General features: G+C 63.5%; 2 protein-coding genes across 12 annotated transcripts; both read left to right on the forward strand.

The window, feature by feature from the left end:
* The first annotated feature begins 217 nt into the window (after window positions 1–217).
* On the forward strand, window positions 218–13878 carry EEF1D (eukaryotic translation elongation factor 1 delta). The gene is given in 11 exon segments (XM_032467673.1): window positions 218–342; window positions 6251–7129; window positions 7131–7321; window positions 9050–9170; window positions 9489–9560; window positions 12701–12800; window positions 12878–12978; window positions 13133–13297; window positions 13299–13352; window positions 13476–13670; window positions 13779–13878. Coding segments are annotated over 10 exon segments (1917 nt in total). The 5' UTR covers window positions 218–342; the 3' UTR covers window positions 13818–13878.
* Window positions 13879–14517: 639 nt separating this feature from the next.
* On the forward strand, window positions 14518–18593 carry NAPRT (nicotinate phosphoribosyltransferase). Of its 11 annotated transcripts, XM_032467676.1 has the most exons (13): window positions 15223–15514; window positions 15590–15717; window positions 15794–15876; window positions 16133–16263; window positions 16371–16486; window positions 16744–16940; window positions 17015–17155; window positions 17466–17550; window positions 17645–17725; window positions 17820–17922; window positions 18030–18184; window positions 18284–18391; window positions 18478–18593. In XM_032467676.1, exons 1-13 carry the CDS (start codon window positions 15289–15291, stop codon window positions 18562–18564), a joined length of 1641 nt encoding a protein of 546 aa, XP_032323567.1. In that variant the 5' UTR covers window positions 15223–15288; the 3' UTR covers window positions 18565–18593. The 11 variants fall into 11 exon arrangements, 7 of the variants coding, with proteins under 7 accessions (XP_032323569.1, XP_032323566.1, XP_032323567.1 ...); XM_032467679.1 differs by lacking the exons at window positions 16133–16263; window positions 16371–16486 and having other exon boundaries at window positions 15225–15514; window positions 15590–15715; XM_032467674.1 differs by lacking the exon at window positions 15590–15717 and having other exon boundaries at window positions 15225–15514; window positions 15794–16263; window positions 17508–17550.
* Window positions 18594–18598: the final 5 nt, after the last annotated feature.

The following is an 18598-nucleotide window of genomic DNA, read 5'->3' on the forward strand; positions in this document are numbered from 1 at the left end:
GGCCGGTCGGCCCCGCCCCGGCCCGACGAGGCCACTGGAGCCGCGGCGGAGGGGGGCGAGCAGGTGCGGCGCCGTGCCCGGCCGCTTGCTCCCGCTCCTCTGGGAAAGAGTGGGCCCCTTGGTGGCCCCGCTTTGGCTTCTGTCATCACACCCGTGGGGAGCGTTGCGCGGAGGGCTCCGGCGGCGAGGCGGAGCGTGCGCGCGAGCCGCCTCCCCCGCGGCCCGGCGCGTGGTAGACCCCGCCGCTTCATTTCCCGTGCGCGGCGCGGCCGGCCCTCCCTTTCCTCTGCCGTCCGGCGCCGCCGAACCCTCATCTCTGCTCGCCGCGTCCTTGGCTGGCGAGTGAGTACCGCGGCTCTCGCCGCCAGGCCCCAGGGCCCGGGGAAGGGGCGGTCCGCACTGCGCCGGCGATTCCGTCCTCGACTCCGGGGCGCCGGGCCGAGTGCAGCGCCGGCGGGGAGCGCAGAGGGGCGGGGCCCGCGGGCCACGTGTTGGCTGGACCCCTGAGGCGGCCCCGGCGGGAAGGCGGCGGTGACACTGCGCCGGCCGCGCTGGCCGGCGCCTCGGTGGATGACAGGAACGCCTGTTTAGCTGTGGCCCGGGCCTGTAGCGCTTCCTTTGTCCGCGTTTACTGAGCACCTCCTGCACGCCGGCTCTGGGCCTCGGAGGACAGGCGCGGGCCCAACCTTCGGGAAACCTTGACAGCTCGTGAATGCAGGAAATAAGGACGTGATTGCTGAGTGACTAGAAAGAAACACACAGCGTTCTCTGAGAGTGACCGAAGGCCTTGACTTGGATAAGGTGGTCCGGGCAGGAAGCGGTGTCAAGCCAGTGTCTGAAGGGGAGAGTGTCGCCTTCCTGGAAAACGGGCTCTTTAAATGGAACGAAGAAGGGAAAGCCAAGGGGGTGGCAGGGGTGGGGACTCGATGGAGGCAGCACCGCAGGGTTTGCAGAATCAAGGGCTACCCTAGAGCAAGAGAGTTATTTGTATGGCTAAATTTGGGGTGGTCCCTGCCTGTTGCGGGAGCACCTCTTACATTGACCCTGGCAGGTAACCCGCTAGGGAGTAGGCCTGGTCTGGGTCAGGGAAGGATGCCTGGTGTTACCTCAGAAGCGGCCCTGACAGCCCGACCTCCTCTGGGCGCCATCAGCCGGTAAGTGGGCTGGTTCAGATGTGACTCAGTTGTTCCTGAGCCCCTTGTGCCCAGCTCTGTTGGCAGCTGTTCCCTGAAAAAGCTCCTTGCAGAGTGCCTGGCACACAAACTGCAAGGAGCAGGTGCTCTGCCATCTCTGCAGGGCAGTCAGCCCTGGGCCTCATGGGAGCCTGGGCAGAGTGGTGTCTTCTCGTGGTCAGTGGGGTGACTGCCCTCTGGAGGAGGCTGGTGCAGGACCAGCCTCCTTGGCTCCACTGCTGGGGAGCTGGGTGAGGCTGCAGGGTTCAGCAAAGGTGGGCAGACGTGCTTGATCAGTGTTTGTGAGTGGAGGTTTCTTGAAGGTGGTGTTTTAAAAAAGATCACGTTGTGAATATCTCCAACGTATTGTGCTCTGGTGTCAGCTTTTTAGGGGGCAAGCAAGAAATGCTGGTCTGAGCCCTGGCCCTGTGCTGATGTTTTAAGATTACATGTGTAAATTCAAAGTGGACAGCAGTGTGACATTGGCATGAAGTACAGGCACCAGTGAGACACAGATTGCCAGGTCCTCACCTCACCTGGAGCTACGGTTTCCCGAACTCCTGTTTCCCAGCTGTGAGGCTTGGAGGCATACATGAGAAATCAGGTGTACACAGGATGGTTAACAAAGCAGGTGCAGTGTTGGAGTTGCCCACAGGGAAGGGCGTAGAGGTGCCTGGCAGTCAGGGTAGATAGACCAGGGCAGCACCAACTGAGACAAATAGAACTGAAGGCCATGGCACTGCAGCACAGACAGCAGGGCAGGTTGGCATTTCTGGGTGGTGCTGGACTGTCCAGGAGTCAGAGGTAGGAAAGCATCTGACTAGGAATTTGGGGCATGGCATTACCGCCTAAGGAAAAGCAGAGGGCATCACTCCCACACAGTAGCCCCACTGTGTCACTGTTCTCATCGCCTGAAACATGGCCAGTGCCCACCACTGCCCTCCCGGACACCGCCCGTGGGGAAGCTCTATTGTGCAGCAGTGGTCTAGACCGCAACAGCGGGGGGGGGGGGACCCCACCCCTGTCTGCCTGCAGTTCACACCCATTCTCACTTCCTGTGGAAGGTGGAGAGAGCTTTGATTCCCTGGGTGGATGATGCGGGAGTCCTTCTTTGTGTGCGACTGAGATGAGATGATGTGAGCACGGGGATACCTGGGGCAGTGTTTGGGAAATGGGAAGGTGCAGAAGGCAGAGCCAGGGGAGGGGACAACCCCCACCCCTCCCAGAAACCTTCCTCATTCACCCAGCCTCCTGGGGCCTCTGGGCTCCCTGGCACCTTGGTGTGGCTCTGCCAGTCTGTGTCCTCGCTTTACTTCAAGACTTTCCAGCCAGGAGTATCCAGGGTGGGGGCTGCTGCTAGGTTCCCTGTCTTGGCACTGCAAGAACTGCCCTTCCAGGACAGAGGCCAAGAAGGGCCCTGAGTCCCAGCACAGGCTTTGGAGAACGTGTCTGTCTTGGCACAGCCGTGGGTGCTTTCTGCACTGGGTGCTGAGCTGGGAGGGTTGCAGAGGAACTGCTGCATCGCTGCTTCCACCACAGGTCCTCGTGGCCAGGTCGGGTGCAGTGCCTCCAGGGCCTCCCACCACCTCACTGCCCCCTCTCGTGGGAACGGTCTTAATGCACCTTATGGACCAGGGGTTGGGCCTTAGCGGCGGGCCGGTGAGTGGGAGGGACCCCTGAGGCTAGTTGCCTGGCGTCTGGGAGCTCTCTTCCCGGGGCTCCGCTCTGTTCTGGCTGGGGGAAGTGCAGCAGAGCAGGGCCCGCTGTCCTGTAGGCACACGGCATCCTGACTTTAGGGCTCTAGGCTGAGGTGTCTGTCCTCGAGAGGAAGTGTTCAAACTCAGACTTGCTTTTCTCCAGGAAGAGATGGGTCTCATGGAACCTGGAGGCACTCAGGGACAGGGAGTGGAGGTGGGCTTTTGCATCTGATGCTAGGGGGCTGTGTCACCTGTCCTGGGAGACCCAGCAGCAAGGCAGGGGACTCTGAGAGCTGCCTATCCCCCCACCCGTGGAGTCTTTCTGGGTGCTCTTGGCTTCACGCCAGGAGGCACTCCACTGTGTGTGGCTAGCCTTCAGGTGATGCTCTCCTGTGGTGTCTGGAGAGCCCTCCTTCACCCAGTGCTTGGCCACATCCTCCCCCTGGGAACCTCATCACCTGAGAAGCCCCAGCGGTGGGTGTCTGCAAGGAGCCTACCATGACCTCCTGTGCACTTCCACCTGCTGATGTCCTGTGTTCACCCTGCTCCCGCAGGGCACGTTGTATATCCCTGTCCAGTGGTGGCTGATGCAGGCGCTCCAGCGCTGGCTGCAGTGTGGGGTAGACGGGAGGGCAGGGGCATGGGTGGCAGGGCTCCTATGGGAGGAGGGACAGATCCTCAGGTCTCTAGTCACTGGGCAGCTGGGGGCCCCTGGGACAGAGCGGGACAGATCCGCTGCTGATGTGTGTGGTTCCCCCAGCTCCTGGGCTGCTGCCTCCTACGGATTCGGGTGGGGCACCTAGTGTCTCCCCACCTGTCCTTTTGTGCACACCAGGAAGGCATTGTGTCCCTGAGAGTGCTTTGGTGGGAGCCTGCGGGGACAGTGGCACCCTGCCCACCTAGCCTCTCACCCTGCCCCAGCAGTGGCCCTGCTGAAGGAGAAGGCACTGGGGCTTGGTGGCTGCTGAGACCTTCAACAAGGTCATCTTGGGCCTGGTCCAGCGGTCTGGACCCAGTGGCTGTGCAGAGAGGGGGATCCCCTCCACAGCCACGGCTCCAGGTGGACAGTGGGGACGCCTAGTGCTGGCTCCCCTCTCCCACGTTGGCTCAGCTTGGTGGGGAGCGGTGGGAGGGGCACTCAGATGGTGCCCCCCAGGATCTGCCCATTTCACATGAGGATGGAGCAGTGCTGCCCTGAGCAGTGGACCCAGCCACCTCCTGGGATTTTGGTGGTGGGTCTCGCCCTGTGTCTTCTCCATCACCCTCGCCTCCACGCTACCTCACCGAGCAGCGTCTGAAAAGGCCCTCCAGCCTGCTCAGGCCGCCCTGTCTGACTGCCTCTAACCTTGCTGCTTTCTCTTCATGCTGTCCTAGGAGATCAAAGTGAAAGTAAGTAGCCCGCTGTGTTCCCTTCACCTGAGCCCAGAGACCCCCAGACTGGCCCTCAACCTGCCCGCCGTCCTCACATACCTGTGGGGCCAGGCTGCAGGCCTCAGTTTCCTTGTCTGGAGCAGAGTCCGATCCTGTCGGTGTGGGCTCGGCTTTCCTGGGCTGAGCCAGTTCCTGCCTGTGAGTTGGGTGGGCATCCCCTGAGCACCGTCTGTAGGCATGGCTTGGAGCTGCAGCCTTGCCAGCCCCCGGTCCCAGACCCTGTCCCTGGCTCACGGGCATCTTGAGCTGCGGCCTCAGCTCTGAGCAGAGCCTAGTCTGATGTCAGGAGCAAGGACAATGTTTAAGTCAGTAGATTTATGTGGGACTCTGGCGCTGGGGGCTCAGCCTGGTGGGCAGGGCTGAAGGGACTGGACCAGCCCAGACCTGCCCTGGTGAGGGGTCAGCCAGGAGCTTGCTGTCAGAGGGCAGTGGGTGATGTCACAATGCCCCCCCTCCTGGGCACACTTACCACCTCCCACCACTGCCTCTGCCGTCAGCCTGGCCTTGGTAAGTGCTGCCTCCAGCCTAAGGAGGAAGGCTCAAGCCCGCGGGCCCACACTGGAGCAGGGCCTCTCCCTCAGGAGGGACTTCTCTGAGCCTGGGGCCTCAGTCCCTGCCATAAGAGGCCTGCGGCATGTGCTGTTAGAGGGCCCCCCAGCGTGCCCCTTCAGAGCACGAGGGGGGATCTCCCTGAAGTCCAGGGCAGGGGTGGGACTTAGCCCCCATGTCCCACAGAGTAATAGGAACTGGGTTTTCGTTTTGTTAGGGGGTGTTAGGAAGGGGGCGTAGACCCTGGACTGAGTGGTGGGAAGAGTTTGCCATCTGGGGTGAAGGTAGCGTGAGGCAGAGTCAGGGCCTCTGGGGCAGCGGATGACACAGGTCCCTCTAAGCTGAGGCTTGCCCACCCGCCCCAGTAGCGGGTGGGGTGCAAAGCCCCACTCCCTTCTCCCACTGTCCCAGTGACAGAGCCCTTACACCAGAAGTGCTGATGAGAGGAGGGTCCCTGCATCCGAGGACAGTACTTGGAGGTTCCCACGTGGCCCCTTTTAGTTCGGGTGCACCCACACATGTGAGCTGATTGCCTCCTGATCGGGGAGCAGCTGCCACTGACCAGGGAAACTGGTCCTCACTCCCTGCCTGAGCTCCTCTCCTTTGAGATGGTCACTTCCTGGTGTCTCTCCTGATGTGACCTTGTGGGGTTGGGCACTACACCCTCTGCTCCCAGCTGCCCACTGGGAGGTTGCCCCTCGTCTCAGACCCTCACAGCTCCTCTCGGGATATGCCCTGCTCAGGATGGCGGGGTGGCCATGCGGGTGTGGGGGACTCAGGCCCGGGCACCGTGAGGGGCCATCTTCCAAGACCACCAAGTGCATGTCTATAAAACAGAAACCCCAGTGCCTCTGGGAGGTGGCCAGACTTAGCAAAAACACAGGACGTCCAGTTAAAATTTCAGATGAACAGCGAATAACGTTTCAGTATAAGAGTCTCAGATGTCTCACGGGACATATTCATTCTAAAAGTCATTTGCCATTGATGTGAGAATCAAGTGAGTGCGTCCTGTATTTTATCTGGCTGCCCTCCTTGGAGGTTCATAGGAAAGGCTTCTGTAGCCAAAGATGTTTGGGAAGTGTTCCCCAGACCCCTCTGGAGAGCCTGGGTGCCCTGCCCGTTGGATCAGAAAAGACAAGCTTTGCAGTTGGGAGGATGCATGCACACACGGCACACACAGCACACGCATGTGTACGTGTGTGTCAGTCGCTTCACGGGGTTGCCTGTGCACTCCACTCCGGGTCTTTGCCTGTTGCCTCACAGAACCCCCAGGCACCTCCGCAGCGGGCGTCCCCCGCAGCCCCGCCAGTCAGGCTGAGCAGGGGGGTGGGGGCGCCGTCTGCAGACGGCTCGCGGTGTTGCAACTGCCTTCTCCTGCTTGCTTTTTAACGCTGCGTGAAGATGAGGAGCGGGAAGGCCTCCTGTGCCCTGGAGACCGTCTGGGAGGACAAGCAGAAGTATGAGGAAGCCGAGGGGCCCTTCCACGAGCACGAGGCTGTGCGAGCCACCGCCCCCGCCACCGCCCAGCAGCTCCTGGCCGCAGCCCCGGCTGTGAACGGGCCAGGCGGGGAGGATGTGGAGGAGGCAGACGCCCCCGACGGCAGCAGGAGCGACCGCGGGAAGAGCCCCAACGGGAAGAAGCCCCTGCAGAAGAAGAGGAAGCGCTCCCCGAAGGGCTGGCTCAGCCAGGCGGACCTGGCCCTCGTGGGCCTCTCAGCCGACCACGTCTGGCTGGACAAGCCACTTTTTGACCAGGCAGAGAGTTCCTACCACCAGAGGCTGGCAGACGTGGCTGCCCAGGCCCCCTGGGGTCCCTGCACCCATGGAAGCCAGGTTGCCTGCCACCACGTGACCTGGGGCATCTGGGTCAACAAGTCTTCCTTTGACCAGGCAGAGCGGGCGTTCGTGGAATGGTCTCAGGCATTGCTGCTGGCTGTAGAGGGGGGCGGCCAGCAGGCAGCTCCCGACACAGGCCAGCAGGCAGCCGCCCCGGACCTGCACCTCATCCGCCAGCCCAGCCCTCCGGCCAACAACCAGCCCCCACTGGGCAGCCTGCAGGCGCTCGTGCAGGGGGTGTGGCTCGAGAAGCCGCGGTACGACGCAGCCGAGAGGGGCTTCTACGAGGCCATGTTTGACGGCCACCCTCCTGGGAAGGTGCGCCTGCGGGAGCGGGCCGGCCAGGCTGAGGGCGCCAGGCGGGGCCGCAAAGACCGGCGGGGCCGCAGCGCAGTGGGAGGCAAGCGGCTGGAGCAGCGACGGGCCAACGGGGAGGCCCCCTCCAGCCCTGCCCTACTGGTACTTCCTGCACAAGGATGCCGAGGCCCCCTGGCTCAGCAAGCCCACCTACGACAGCGCTGAGTGCCGCCACCATGCTGCTGAGGCCCTGCGCACGGCCTGGCGCCTCGAAGCCGCATCCCTGGCCCGCCAACCCAGCGCCTGGTCTGGCCCTTCCGTGTCCAGCCTGAGATCCAAGTAGGAGAAACATGTTGGGTGGATGCCTAGGCTTCTGGGCTGAGGCCAGCATGGTCCCCTTCCTACCTCCACCCCGGCGGGCCTCTTCCTGATTCCTGGACCCCACTGAGTTGGATGCTGGAGCGGGTTGGGCAGGGGTGGCTCTCTCCTCCTGGGGCATTGCGGTCTCCAGGATCACCCTTGGGGGTCACTGAGTTCTGGTCACCCCCACCGAGTTGGTGGAGGGAAGGGCTGAGTTTGTCCTGGGCAGGGTTTCCCTTTTGGCCTGGCAACTATAGGCCTGGCAGAGGGAGCAATGAAGCCTGGCCCGAGCCTCACTGGGCCTGCCTGGGAATTCTGTCTACCCTGTAACCACCTCTGAGGGGAGGTGGGCATCTCGGGTGCACCAGCACATGCCAGTGGCCTGAGTCTGGAGGACACCCACTGACGAGGCCAACTGGCCTTCAGCCTGTGTACTCAGGGGTCTTGGAGGAGAGGGGAGGGGTGGGCAAGGCCAGTGTCTGGCTGTGGAAGGGGCCCCTTAGCCAGCTGGGCTCAGGGGAGAGGACTGGATTGGAGGCGCAGCAGTGGGGAGAGAGCCTGTGGTGCAGGCGGGGTCAGCAGGGAGTTAGGCCTCCCTGGGCGTGACTCCCAGCAAAAGCCCCTTTGCTCCTCAGTGGGGAGCTGGTTTGAGAGGATCTGGGCCCTGGTGTGAGGGGCCAGGACATGGGGGGTTGGGGGTGTTCCCTGTTGGGAGTATGGGGGCAGATCATGGAACTAAAGCTGGATTCATGGTGGCGCCTCATGGGGGCGGGGCACAGAGGGGAGCTCTTGTCACCAAGGGGCACTTGGCGAGGTCCGGTGATGGCCTGGGGTCCTCGGCACAGAGAGCTGGTGGGATTGGGTCCTTTTCTGTCACACTCAGTGAGGGACAGGACAGTCCTGTGGCATCAGGGTTGTCGTGAAGGGCCAGAGGGAGAAGAGGATGGACCCTGTGCTTGGGTCTGGGGCAGCTCCCCTGTCTTGCTGCGACGTGCCAGTGCTCCAGTTTGCCAAAACAGATGGTGGCTGCGCCCGCCTCTCAGGCCAGAGTTCGCCAGCCATTCTCAGACTTGCTGGTCTCAGGATGCCAGAGCTTTCTACCATGGATTTCTACCATGTTGGTGATAAAACACAGGAGGTTATTTGTTGGAAAATAATAAGGTCGTTATTTGTTAACATATTTCTGCAGAAATAGTTTCCTTGTAACAAAAAGATCTAGGAAATAGGGTGGCCTTGTTTTACATTTTTGCAAATTTCTTGTGTCTGGCTTAATAGAAGGCAGCTGGATCCCTGCACCTGCTTGTGCATTCAGTCTGCTGGTGTACGTTGTCTGATCGACAAATTCAGCCTTGAACAAATGTGTGATTGGAAAAGGGAGGATCTTGGGAACCCCTGGAGGTTCATGGCTGTACTTTGAGAGCTGCTGGCCTTGGGGATAGGCCCGGGGACCATGGGCCTTAGAACGGAAGGAAGTCCAAGGTGGGGGGCAGGGGTAGGGGCTTATGGGCTCACTGTGGTCTGTGCCAGGAACCGCTGGTGCTCTGCTCGGGGCCTGGAGCCCTTGTCACCCAAGGATGGGACAGCCTGCCTGGCACCCTTGAGGTCTGGGCTGTCGGAAAGGGCGCTCGTGCAGGCCCGCCCTGGGGCCTGCGAGGAAGCACCCTCTCCCAGCCAGGCTGTCTTAGTCTCTCCTCCCCTTCCTGACAGGAAAATGGCCACAAACTTCCTTGTGCACGAGAAGATCTGGTTCGACAAGTTCAAGTACGACGATGCAGAAAGGAGGTTCTACGAGCAGATGAACGGGCCCGTGGCCGGCTCCTCACGCCAGGTAGGGACTCTGCGCAGCCGCTGCTGGCGGGCCGGAGGAGGGCGGTCTGGCTGGTTCCCGGGGAGCTGGAGCTGCCCTCATCTCTGCGCAGGGCGCTCCCAGGGGCCCACGGGACCCGGCCCGGCCGGGCCTGCAGAGCCCGCGCCGCGGGCCCCGTCTTTGCGGCCCAGGACTCTGTTCTCGTCTGTCCTCTGGCCCCTTGAGCGCATCCTGTGCAGCAGTTCCCTGCTCTCCTCACATGAGTCTGGGTTTTTTTTGAGTTTTTTTTAAATTTAAAAAAGAAAAAGAGAGACTGGTGTTTTTCTGCACTGTCTGCAGGAGAACGGCGCCAGTGTGATCCTCCGTGACATCGCGAGAGCCAGAGAAAACATCCAGAAGTCCCTCGCTGGGGTGCGTACCGCAGGCCGCCGCCCCCCCTCCCCGCGCCCCTGCTCCTCCCCCGCGCTGCTGACTACTTTGGCCTCTTGGAGCAGTTAGCGTAGGGTGTGCAGGGCTGTGTTCCCACACCGCCAGAGAAGATGTTCTTCCTCTTGTGTCCTTGCTGAGCTGGCTGGCGGTCACCTGGGATGCCCCACCTTGCCTTGGCCACTCCTGTGGGGCCAGTGTGGGCCCCCTCATCCTGCAGGGTGCACCCCAAGGCACAGACCCGGAGACCTCTTGCTTTGGGCTTGCTCTCCCGGCTCAGGAACGCAGGAGAGGGTGGCACATGCCATGGTTCAGAGAGTTGCCCCCGTTCCTTGGCCCGTGGCTTCTGACGTCAGTTTCTGCCACATTTCTGGCTCTTATGTGGACCTTTGTGATGACCCTGGCCTCCCCGGTGGACACCGGGTGATCTCCCTACGCCCAGAGCCTCAGCTTCATCACATCTGCAAAGTCCCTTTTGCCACGAGGTCACCTTTTTACAGGGTTCGGGGATTGGTATGGGGCCAGGTTTTAGAACCTTCTGCTGGCCACAGCTGGTTCAGGAGGTCCTGGCTGTAGGTTGGGCAGACCTGGGTGAGTGTCCCCAGGAAGTGGTGCCCAGCAGACCGTGCTCTGTGCTTGGCTCCTGCCTTGTCTTCCATCCAGCAGCCCCAAGTCCCACCCGCCACCCTCTGCTTTGCTCAACACAGTTCAGGCCAGGCAGACGTGGGATCGAGGTGGCACAAGGTCTTTGCACTCAGGCCAGGTGCGTCAGGCTCCTGTGCCCAGGAGGCCAGTGCTGGGGGCTCAGCAACTCTGGGGGCTGTGGCCCTGGAGCTTCCTGGGCTGCGGACCTCTTCCCCCACCGGGCCTTGGGGCCTTGGCCACTGGGGTCAGTGGCAGGGTCTTGGTCTTTGGGGGAAGCACGTGGGTGCTTGCTTGGGCCTGGGGGCAGGTCTGCTTGGGCTGCTGTGTGAAGCCCCGCGGACCAGGTGGCAGGAGGAACAGACACTTACCTTCTCGTGATGTGGAGGGTCAGCTTCCGAGATGAAGGTGTGCGGGGGTTGGTGCCTTCCAAGGCCTCTCTCCTTGGCGTGTAGAAGGCTGTTTTCCTCCTGTGTCTCTGTCACATCTGTGTCCACATTTTTTCTTATGACGACACCAGTTACGGGATTAGGACCACTTAACGACTCCTCATGATTAATTACTGTTTCCGAGTAAGCCCCCACTCTGAGGCCCTAGTGGTGGGGCCCCCACGTGAACTTCAGGGGAGCATCATTCAGCTGCCAAGGAACCCAGGAGGGATGCTGCGGCCCAGCCCCGTGCTTGGACTTGGGTGGGGTGGGGCTCAGCACCTGCCGTCTCCGGAGGTTCCCACAAACTGCGAGGTGACAGGCACAGGGCTAGAGGCAGGAGTGGAGGGTCCTGGATTCAAAACCTTAGTGTGGGTCTGCCCTTGAGGCTGCCAGGTGGCTGCCTATTGTATCATGGTCTGCGACTGGACCGGGTGGCCTGGGCCCGCCTCACTGAGCTGCCAGACTTTCTGCCCCGAGTAGCAGTGGGCAGGGTGGCCCTCAGGCACAGAAGCCATGCAGTGACTACGGGCTTGTGGGCTGGGCAGTGGTGACCCAGTGGCCCCCAGTCCGGTCTCTGCCCCGCCACTTCCTCTTGGCCTTGCAGCAGGTGGGGCCTTGCCCGGAGCCTGCATCCTCAACCGTCGGTTCCCACTCAGTGCTGTCACCAGGGCTGTGTTGGGAGGTCCCCGGGGCTGGGCCGACATGCCGGGCAGCAGGCTCCAGCCTGCCGCCAGACCCTGGTGCATTTGCTTGGCAGGTGAGCCTGCTGAGAGGGGTCCGGGCCGGAGCGTGCAGGCTGGTGGAGCAGGAAGGGTGGTCAGGGCCTTGCAGGGAACAGGTGGTTCTGGATTTCATCCCTGTGCGGTGGGGCTGCTGGAGGGTTTTGGTGGGAGTGGTATTGGGAGCTGAGTGCTGTGGGAAGCAGGCTGGAGAGGCTGGGTGCTCTGTGGCAGTGGCGAGGGCGGTCAACTGGCAGGTGGATGCTGTTGGCATTTGCTAACCAGAGTAGGAGGTTATGGGGACAAGTTGGGGATGGACATGTAGGTTGATCTAAAAGGAGGGGAATGGAGTGAGCAGAGCCCACCCCGGTCCTAGGGCCTGGTCAGCACTGCTTCCCCAGCAGCACGGCGCCACTTGGCCAGCTCTCACGAGATTTCGATGCAGTAGGAGCTGGTGGGTCACAGGAGACAGTGTCGGCCTAGTACCGCCCCAGGTCCGTGGGCAGGGAGCCAGGTGCTGTCAGTGTGTCCTCTGTTGGCAGTGGCCTGGGGGTGTGCAGATCAGAGGAGGAGGCCACATGGCTTGCTCTGTGGCTGCCTGGTGGGTGGGCGGGCCCCAGGCTCAAGGTCTTCACTGTCGTTGGACACTGGAGAAGGGCAGTGGCCATGGGAAAGGGCCCAGTGACCATGCTTTGTCGTTGGAGCCGTTCCACTGCAGTGTGGTGGTGCTGAGTGGCCTGCTTGTAGGCCCCAGGGGGTAATTTGAGCCATGACACCTGGGGGGTGAGCTCCCTGGGCCCCGCTGTTGGGTCAGATGACAGGGCTCCCAGTCAGGGAGGAACCAGAGGAGGCTGGTGGCCAGGCCAGGGTCCCTGGTCACTCGGAGCTTTTGAGGGAGGCAGGGTGTGGCGCTGGCTGCTGCAAGGTGGCTGCCCCCTGCTCTGGCATGCTCCTTCCTCCTGCTCCCAGTGGGCCCCTCAACTGCCATCCCCTCCTGTTTCCAGCTCAAGGCTGTGCTGCCCAGTCCTCATGAGGCTCTGGGCCAGGCTGACCCAAGGGCTTTAAGTCCTTTGCTTCCCTCTACCCCGCCGGGCGACGGCAGCTGTGGCTCAGTTCCGCACTGCCTCTGTTCTGGGGCTGCCCTGGGCCTCCTGCTTCCTGTCCTGTGCTGTCTGCTCAGCCAAGGGTGTCCCTGGTCTCACACGTGCAGGGCTTCCTCCCCACTTGCCTGGGGCAGGTGGACCCCGTGGGGCTGACGAACTTCTCACCCAACTTGGGGCTCTGCTTCTGAATGGCTGAGGTGTTGAGCCCACCCTCTCCTGCTGCCTTGCAGAGCTCGGGGCCTGGGGCCACCAGTGGGCCCAGTGGAGACCACAGTGAGCTGGTCGTCCGGATTGCCAGCCTGGAAGTGGAGAACCAGAGCCTGCGAGGGGGTGAGGCCCTGGGCCTGATGGGTGGGGGACCCCACCCTGCCCCTGCCTTCTGACCAGCACCCACTTTGCTCCCACAGTGGTGCAGGATCTGCAGCAGGCTGTCTCAAAGCTGGAGGCCCGGCTGAGCGCACTGGAGAAGAGCTCGCCAGCCCACCGAGCCACGGCCCCACAGACGCAGGTGAGTGCCCTCCCCACACCCAGGGACCGCATGCCTGGCACTGAGGAGCAGGAGGCCCTCACATACACGGGCCCTGGTGCCCTCACCCTGCCGGGCAGGGTGTGTAGTTGGGTCCCTGGCTGCGTGGGCCTCAGCCTCCTGTCCCCTATGGCAGCACGTGTCTCCCATGCGCCAAGTGGAGCCCCCTGCCAGGAAGGTGGCCACTGCCACGGAGGATGACGAGGATGATGACATCGACCTGTTTGGCAGCGACGAGGAGGAGGACAGGGAGGCGGCCCGGCTGCGGGAGGAGAGGCTGCGGCAGTACGCTGAGAAGAAGGACCAAAAAGCCTGCCCTGGTGGCCAAGTCCTCCATCCTCCTGGATGTCAAGCCTGTGAGTGGCTCACCTCTGACCCTCCCCACCCTGTGCCCTGGGGTCCTGGAGAGGTCAGGGCGGGGCCGGGCAGGTGTAAACTCAGACTGTGCTCTGACCCCAGTCCCCCACCTCTCTCCCCAGTGGGATGACGAGACAGACATGGCCCAGTTGGAGGCCTGTGTGCGCTCCATCCAGATGGACGGGCTGACGTGGGGGGGCTCCAAGCTGGTGCCGGTGGGCTACGGCATCCACAAGCTACAGATCCAGTGTGTGGTGGAGGACGACAAGGTGGGGACAGACCTGCTGGAAGAGGAGATCACCAAGTTCCAGGAGCACGTGAGTGGGCAGGCACACACGGTGGGGTCCCCAAGTGAACCTCCGGCCAGGCCAGGCATGTGGCAGGAGCACGTGGGCCTTCGTGAACACGAGCCTCCCTCTCCACAGGTGCAGAGCGTCGACGTTGCTGCTTTCAACAAGGTCTGAGCCTGGCACTGGGCCTGTGTGTGTGAAGTCTTGCAGCCAATAAAGACAGATTCCAGCTCTCTGCCTCCTGTCCTGGCCTGGGCCCCACGGTGGGCACGTTCAGTGAGCGGCTCTCTGCCAGGCCCCAGGCCTCATTAGTGTCGCCTGGGCCCCCTGTCTGTCCTGCTCCTGCACCAGTGGCCACCAGCCTCCACCGCTGTCTTGGCCTCTCCACAGCCCTCCCGTGGCTGTGGGACCCCACCCCTTGCTGCCCCTCCTGTCTGCCCCCTCCCCTCTTGCTCACGCCTCCGTCGCGAGCACCACGTCCAGGTCAAGCTGTTGAAACCAGAAACGAGCACATATTGGCTCCCTCACTGTAGGAGGCATCCCTGTCCACCACCTCCTCTTCTCTGCCGAGCTGTCACCACAAGTGCAGAAGTGCCAGCCTGGAACTGTCCAGGGGAGAGGTCCCAGCGGCTGACCTGGCCCTGCTGTTGTGACTATAGCCAGGTGCCCCATCAAGTTTGAACTGTGTGAACCACTGCCAGACATCCCACCATCTCTAGAAAGAAGGCTGGGCTTTTCTCAGCCCCGAGGCCCCTGCTGCCCAGCCCTGCCCCTCTCCCTTCAGTCCTTTTGGGGTGCTCACCGCCCTGCCCCGCCCACCTTCCAGTGTGCTGCCTGCATCTGTGGTCGCGCCTCCCCCTGCCCCCCGCACTAGAGACCAGGGCCCTAGATGGATCCCATGACAAACTGCCCTGTGCGCTGGTGCCCACTGTCCTGCCTGTCCCTGTCCACCTGCACTCCCGAGCCCCAGGTTTGCACAACACTTGAGTCACTAGTGGTTTCTCCCCTGGACTGTTGGCCCACGTGGCCGTTGAGGCAGCCGTTTCTGGTGCTGGGAGAAAGTGTGGGTTGTGGTTACTTCTGTGCTGTCCTCCAGGGCCCCCCTCGGGATTTCTGTGGGGCTTACAGTGCAGAAGCTGAAAGCCTTTGCTGCCAGCTGGGGTGGACAAATGGCCCCCTCGCCCTTTGTTGGCACCACACTCCTTCCCGAGCAGTGTGGTAAGGGCCTTGCCTGGTGCGGTGCTGGCTGTGCGCTGCCCTCCCCAGGCCGGGGCGGCCCCTGGGCGGGTGCGGGTAAAGTCCAGCTGGACGTGGAGTTCCGGCTGCCCTCTTCCACCCTCGCGGAGCCCACTGCATGGAGCTGCCAGCTTCGCGGGGATCGGGACAGGCCACGCGGCAAGGGGCCAAGGGGAGCAGGGGTGACCAGCGAGAGCATATGCCCCCAGCCCCAGCCAGGTCCAGCTGCTGGGGCCCCTGGGCGTGTCTGGAGGCCAGCGGCCCGCCCCGCCCATGCCGGTTGCCAGGAAAGGCGGTCTCTCCCTGGTGTCCCAGCCTCCTGGTGCGTCCCGCTGGCTGGGCGGGCTTTGGGGAGCGCGGCGTCACGGGGTGGACGGGCGGGGCGGCGAGAGTCCGGAGTGCGGGGGTAATGGCGGCAGAGCAGGACGCAGAGGGGCGCGCGGCGGCCCGGCCGCTGCTCACCGACCTCTACCAGGCCACCATGGCGCTGGGCTACTGGCGCGCGGGCCGGGCGCAGGACCAGGCCGAATTCGAGCTCTTCTTCCGTCGCTGCCCGTTCGGTGGAGCCTTCGCCCTGGCCGCTGGGCTGCGCGACTGCGTGCGTTTCCTGCGCACCTTCCGCCTCCGGGACGCAGGTATCCCCCCAGGGCCCGGGAGCCCCTCCTACCCGGCCCCCTCGCCCCGCCCACCACCACCTCTGCCGCCCCTAGATGTGCAGTTCCTGGCCTCGGTGCTGCCCCCAGACACAGACCCGGCGTTCTTTGAGCACCTTCGTGCCCTCGACTGCTCCGGGGTGACAGTGCGGGCCCTGCCCGAGGGCTCCCTCGCCTTCCCCGGTGTGAGTGCAGGGTGAGCCGGACGCCGGGGTGGGGCTGAGTGGGCCCGGGGTGCCGAGCTGACAGCCTGCCCCGCAGGTGCCGCTGCTGCAAGTGTCGGGGCCACTCCTGGTGGTGCAGCTGCTGGAAACGCCGCTCCTCTGCCTGGTCAGCTATGCCAGGTGGGGCCTGGGGTGCCAGGTGGGGCCTGGGGCAGGACCGGGGCTCCTGCCCAAGACCCGAAGGCTGGGCTCTGAGGAAGGAGCACGGCCTTCCGGGCCCCGCCCGGTGGGGCGTGGCCCCTGGGTTGGATGGTGGAGCCCAGGCCTGGGTCCTGGAGAGGGACCTTCGGCTCCCACCGTGCAGGGTCCCAGGAGAGGACGGCTCTGGTTGGCTTCCTGGCCCTCACGCAGGGCCCTTGCCCTGTTGCTCCAACAGCCTCATTGCCACGAACGCAGCGCGGCTTCGCCTGATCGCAGGGCCGGAGAAGCGGCTGCTGGAAATGGGGCTTCGGCGAGCTCAGGGACCGGATGGGGGTCTTACGGCCTCCACCTACAGCTACCTGGGCGGTGAGGGCCAGGAGAGGGAGGCAAGGTTTGGGAAAGGAGGCCAGCCCTGAGATCCCCCTCACTTCAGTACCTGAAGTCCCTCAACCTTGCCTGATGCCCTGGTCCAGGCTTTGATGGCAGCAGCAATGTGCTTGCGGGACAGCTTCGGGGCGTGCCTGTGGCCGGAACCCTGGCACACTCCTTCGTCACGTCCTTTTTGGGTACCGAGGTGCCCCCTGACCCGGTCAGTACCCCTGTCTGCCCCACTGCAGTCCAGAGGGCAGACCCCAAAGCCAGCCGCTGCCCAAGGGGAGGGAGGGGCCAGTTCCTGCTCTGCACTCAGGTAGGTGCCATGCCTGGCCCACCTCAGCCACCCTGGCAGGTAGTCTTGGTGCTGCGCTGGGAAGCTGGCAGGCAGGTGGCTCAGACCCTTTACCAGGGACAAACCAGACCCCACCCTGTGCTCTGGATCCTCCATCCTTCACTAGTTCCTCTCCCCAGATGTTGGCTCCTGCTGCTGGTCAGGGCCCCACCGTGGACCTGGCTGCCAGTGTGGAGACATGGCTGGAGCGTGTGTGTGCCCACCTGGGGCTGGGAGTGCAGGAGCCACACCGGGGGGAGCGGGCAGCCTTTGTGGCCTATGCCCTGGCCTTTCCCCGGGCCTTCCAGGGCCTGCTGGACACCTACAGTGTGCGGAGGTGAGGCCCAGGTATCCCCGGAGCGGGCTCAGCCGAGCACCTTCAGGCCCCCGACCGCCTTGCCCTGCCTGCAGGAGCGGCCTTCCTAACTTCCTGGCTGTAGCCCTGGCTCTGGAGGGGCTGGGCTACCAGGCAGTGGGCGTGAGGCTGGACAGCGGCGACCTGCTTCAGCAAGCCCAGGAAATCCGCGGAGTCTTCCGAACGGTGGCGGCCCAGTGAGTCCCCGGGGCACTTTGCCTGCTGAGACCCCCTCTGGGGCTGGAATATTGGGATGGGACAGAGGAGGGGAAGGAGGGACCTTCCCAATCTTCACCCCTCCCACGGTGAGGCTCTCTGGTGTGGTCGCTACCTCAGTAGAGAAGTCACGGCCCTGGCGAGGAGGCTGGGGTGGGCTCACTCAGGGGCCTGCAGGCAAAAAGGCCAGAGCCAGCATGGCTGAAGGCAGATTATCAGGGGGTGGGGAGATGGCATGACGGGTGGGAGGGGACCAGCGCATCGGGAGCAGCGGAGGGGCTGCCCACACAGGTTCCGGGTGCCCTGGCTAGAGTCGGTCCCTATCACCGTCAGCAACAGCATTGACGAGGAGGAGCTGGCCCGGCTGGCCCAGAAGGTGAGTGGGGCAGGGGCAGGCCAGAGGGCGGCCGGGGGCCCCAGGCCTGCGGGTGCTGGACGAGCCCAGGGCCGCCTCCTGTCCCCTCCTCCAGGGCAGCGAGGTGAACGGCATCGGCATCGGCACGAGCGTGGTCACCTGCCCTCGTCAGCCTTCCCTGGGCTGTGTCTACAAGGTGGAGACGGGGCAGGGGCCCTGTGGGGGCGGGCTGGGCTGGGTCATGGGCCCGAGGGGAAGGGTCCAACTCTGCTGACACCCTGTCTCTGCAGCTGGTGTCCGTGGGAGGCCAGCCACGAATGAAGCTGACTGAGGACCCAGAGAAGCAGACATTGCCTGGGAGCAAGGCTGCCTTCCGGCTCCTGGGCTCCAACGGTGAGGCTTGCCCTGCTGACCCTCTGCAGTTCGGCTCAAGGCCCCTGGCCCCCCACGTTATTCTTGGCACCCCTGACACGCACACACACACACACACACACACACAGGGTCTCTGCTGATGGATGTGCTGCAGTTGGCAGAGGAGCCACCTCCCCAGGCTGGCCAGGAGCTGCGAGTCTGGCCTCGAGGGGCCCAGGAGTCCTGTACCGTGAGGCCGGCCCATGTGGAGCCACTTCTGCGACTCTGGGTCCAGCAGGGACAGGTGACCGCCCCTACCCACCCCGCTAGGCTGCACCTTCAACCCAAATCAAGCCCTGACACCTGACCTAGAGCCAGCCCCTTCCTTCCCTCTTCCCCCCAGCTGTGTGAGCCCCTCCCATCTCTGGCTGAATCCAGAGCCTTCGCTCAGCTGTCCCTAAGCCGTCTGAGCCCCGCACACAGGCGGCTGGAGCAGCCTGAGCTGTACCAGGTGGGTGTCGGGCCCACATCGTCAACCTGACCTGTGTGCTCTCTGCCCCGACAGCCACCCACTGTCCCCTCCTCTCCACCCTGCAGGTCGCACTGTCTGAGAAGCTACAGGCCCTGGTGGACAAACTGAGTGCCAGCAGTCCCCGTGAGAGTCCAATGGTGGGAGCTGCCTGAAATTAACACGAGTCCTTCACTGTCCCCCACAACT

Source organism: Camelus ferus, chromosome 25 (assembly GCF_009834535.1).
Source record: "Camelus ferus isolate YT-003-E chromosome 25, BCGSAC_Cfer_1.0, whole genome shotgun sequence".
Classification (NCBI taxonomy): Eukaryota; Metazoa; Chordata; class Mammalia; order Artiodactyla; family Camelidae; genus Camelus; species Camelus ferus.

Excerpts from the sequence above, each read along its gene's own strand:
- NAPRT (XM_032467678.1), top strand. The coding sequence starts at position 14,533 with ATGGATCCCATGACAAACTGCCCTGTGCGCTGGTGCCCACTGTCCTGC. Across the intron at positions 15,515-15,793 it reads CTTCCGCCTCCGGGACGCAG|GTGCCGCTGCTGCAAGTGTC; the intron begins GTATCCCCCCAG and ends CCTGCCCCGCAG. Across the intron at positions 15,877-16,743 it reads TGCCTGGTCAGCTATGCCAG|ATGTTGGCTCCTGCTGCTGG; the intron begins GTGGGGCCTGGG and ends TCCTCTCCCCAG.